A 2,612-nucleotide genomic window follows, 5' to 3' on the forward strand; every position below is an offset into this window, starting at 1 on the left:
CTGCATTAGTAAAATGCCCTTGCATATTCATTTTTTCCAATCTTACACTGGTCACCTATCTTGAAATTTTGCTTTACAAATTGTTTATGATAAAACAATAGAACATGAAAGTGCTAATAATAGGTTCCTCTACCCAAAAAAAAAACTCGCCACGGCGCGACCTGAAGGTGTCCAATGCTGATGGAATGGGTCTGGTCGCGCTGTGGTGGCGGGTTTGCCAATTTTTGGCTCTTTCATGCCTTGGGGAGCATATTTTTATTCTGTCACAAAAACTTATGCATAAAAATTATGATATTGGAGACTTTGACTAAAAATCAAGAATCAACACCAGTGAATGCAAAGAACTGAGATTGGAAATTGCATATTTATTACATGAAAAGAAACGTGATAACAAATGCCTTAAAGACAACATTGGAAGAAAGTCACGATTACAATGCCTCCAAGGTAACATAGGAAGAAAGTGATGATTACAACGCCTCCAAGGCAACATAGGAAGAAAGTGATGATTACAACGCCTCCAAGGCAACATAGGAAGAAAGTGATCCTAATCCTAATGCTTAAGGGCAGGGTCGGAGCGGATGCGAGTTGCTAGATGGATGTCCCTATCCATTAGCGTCACTCGTTTTGCATGGATAGCACACAAGCTTGCATCTTCAGAAAGACTTGTGACCATCTGCTCTGCAGCCTCTTGGATTGCCCCTAGTGCAGCTGCACTCCACCGTACATCCCGCTTCTGGGAGATCTCTCGGACTACACGTTGGAATGCAGCATGGGGGATGACATTCTCCACAGTCATCTGAAACTTTCGGATCTCTTGAAGGGCCTTCACACCAGGTTTCCTCCGTCTCTTGACCTTTGGAGGAAGGGGTGGCTTTGGTGTGTCGGTCCATGGCCTCTTGTCATGCTTGAACTTCTTTTTGCGCTCTTCTCTTCCCTGCTCCTCTGGCATGTCCTGAACTATTTGTGCTTTGTCCTTCTCAAATTGCTCCCTCTACGGGTATTAGGAGTGGTCTTTGTCCTCACCTGCTTCAGCAGGTACAGCTGGTTCTGAAGCTTTGGTAGCAAGGGATGCTGCTACCTCAGCAGTAGCCTAAAAAGTGACTACTTCCACCGTTTGCTGGTGGACAATAGGAACAACCGCTGTAATAACTGACTTCCTTTGCTGTCTGCTTCACCTGCACGGTGAAACCAAGGTTGACAATGTCTCCCAGGCCTCCAAAAATAGTCTGCTCCTCAATTTGGGGCTGAGGCAGAGAGGCTGTGGGTCAGGGAGAAGCTTTGTATGGGACTCAGGATTAGGCAGTGGGGGAGGGGATTGAGGAGGAGGATCGGGATGGACTGTGTGGGATTTAGGATTAGGCAATGGGGGAGGGAGTGGACGAGGAGAATGTGGTGGGGTGGTGGTATGTTGGTCCGTGGAGTCCATAGTTGAGGAGGATGCAGAGCTGGAAGAGTTGGCTGTCGAGTATGAGGATGTAGAAGTAGAGTGATGATGCTGGGGAGAGGAAGGAGACTGGGGAGCTAATGGTCTACCAGTGAATCTAATTCTAGCCATCATAAGAAGTATGGAGCACAAGTACCTTTATAAGATCCTTTAACCCCTTTAACCCCTCTTTTTAGGACCCCATGTACATAACCTAATTGGGATGGACGTTTTGGCCCCTTCCCACCCCCTCTTCCCGCCCCCAGCCCTTCCCATGACTATCCTTGCCACCCCGCCCGTGCATACACAATTTTTTTTCACACCTTCTGTTTGAACTATTTAGAACATGAACCATTGCATCACATAGCCATGTACAAACACTTAATTCAATGCAAGAGCATGTAAGAAAATCCATTTAATTCATGAGAGCACCAAATACAATTCATCCTCAAGAACATCAAGGGATCCATTTTGAGCCTTGCCTAGACCAACCATCGTGAAACTCCAACAGTCCCTGTAGATGCCTTCCAAGCACATTATCTTTTGTTCTTTGACACCTCCTGATCTGCTCGAACAAGATCCGATTCCCTTGCCTTTCTAATGTTCAAAGTCCTTCCTATTACAATTCTGTAGAACCAATCAAACATCTCGTGCAATGCATTGCCATGAGTGAATCCACCTCCTTGCCTGTATTCCTAAAGTACGCAGCCCTGGCAAGATAATGTGACTTCTCCATACCTTGTGTGTTCCAAATAGATAAAGGCCCCCATTTTTTCAAGAACCATGGAGACCATGTGCGAAAAGAATGTGCTGCAAACATGAAATCATATCAAAACCAAAATTCACACATAACATCTACAAAATATGTCAATAAATAGATGATTACCATGCCAATAAATATCCAATGCAGTATGGAGATCAACATACCATTTTCCCTTTGTCCATAGAATTTGACCATCGCCTTTTGGAGTTGCTCAAGATCCACATAAACATTGTTGAAAGAATCCATTTCAAAGGATTGAGTGCCAGCTTTCTTTCGATTCTTCCAAGTCATTGTGCCAATTACACAATGATATCCTCCTACCATTTCCCTAGCACGTATGTTACTTTTTTCTATCCGTGCAAGCTTTAGAGACCAAGGTGTTGGTAATGGCATGGTTGGATTCTTATACCGTTGTGCAACCCAAGA

At 44.5% G+C, this 2,612-nt stretch overlaps 1 protein-coding gene across 1 annotated transcript; it reads right to left on the bottom strand.

Moving 5' to 3' along the window:
• Nucleotides 1-550: 550 nt before the first annotated feature.
• On the bottom strand, nucleotides 551-949 carry LOC147633990 (uncharacterized). Its single transcript, XM_086805614.1, has one exon. It carries the CDS (start codon nucleotides 947-949, stop codon nucleotides 551-553), a length of 399 nt encoding a protein of 132 aa, XP_086661740.1.
• Nucleotides 950-2,612: the final 1,663 nt, after the last annotated feature.

The sequence above is a fragment of the Cibotium barometz genome, chromosome 11 (genome assembly GCF_041138505.1).
Source record: "Cibotium barometz isolate CiBa-2024 chromosome 11, ASM4113850v1, whole genome shotgun sequence".
NCBI lineage: Eukaryota > Viridiplantae > Streptophyta > Polypodiopsida > Cyatheales > Cibotiaceae > Cibotium > Cibotium barometz.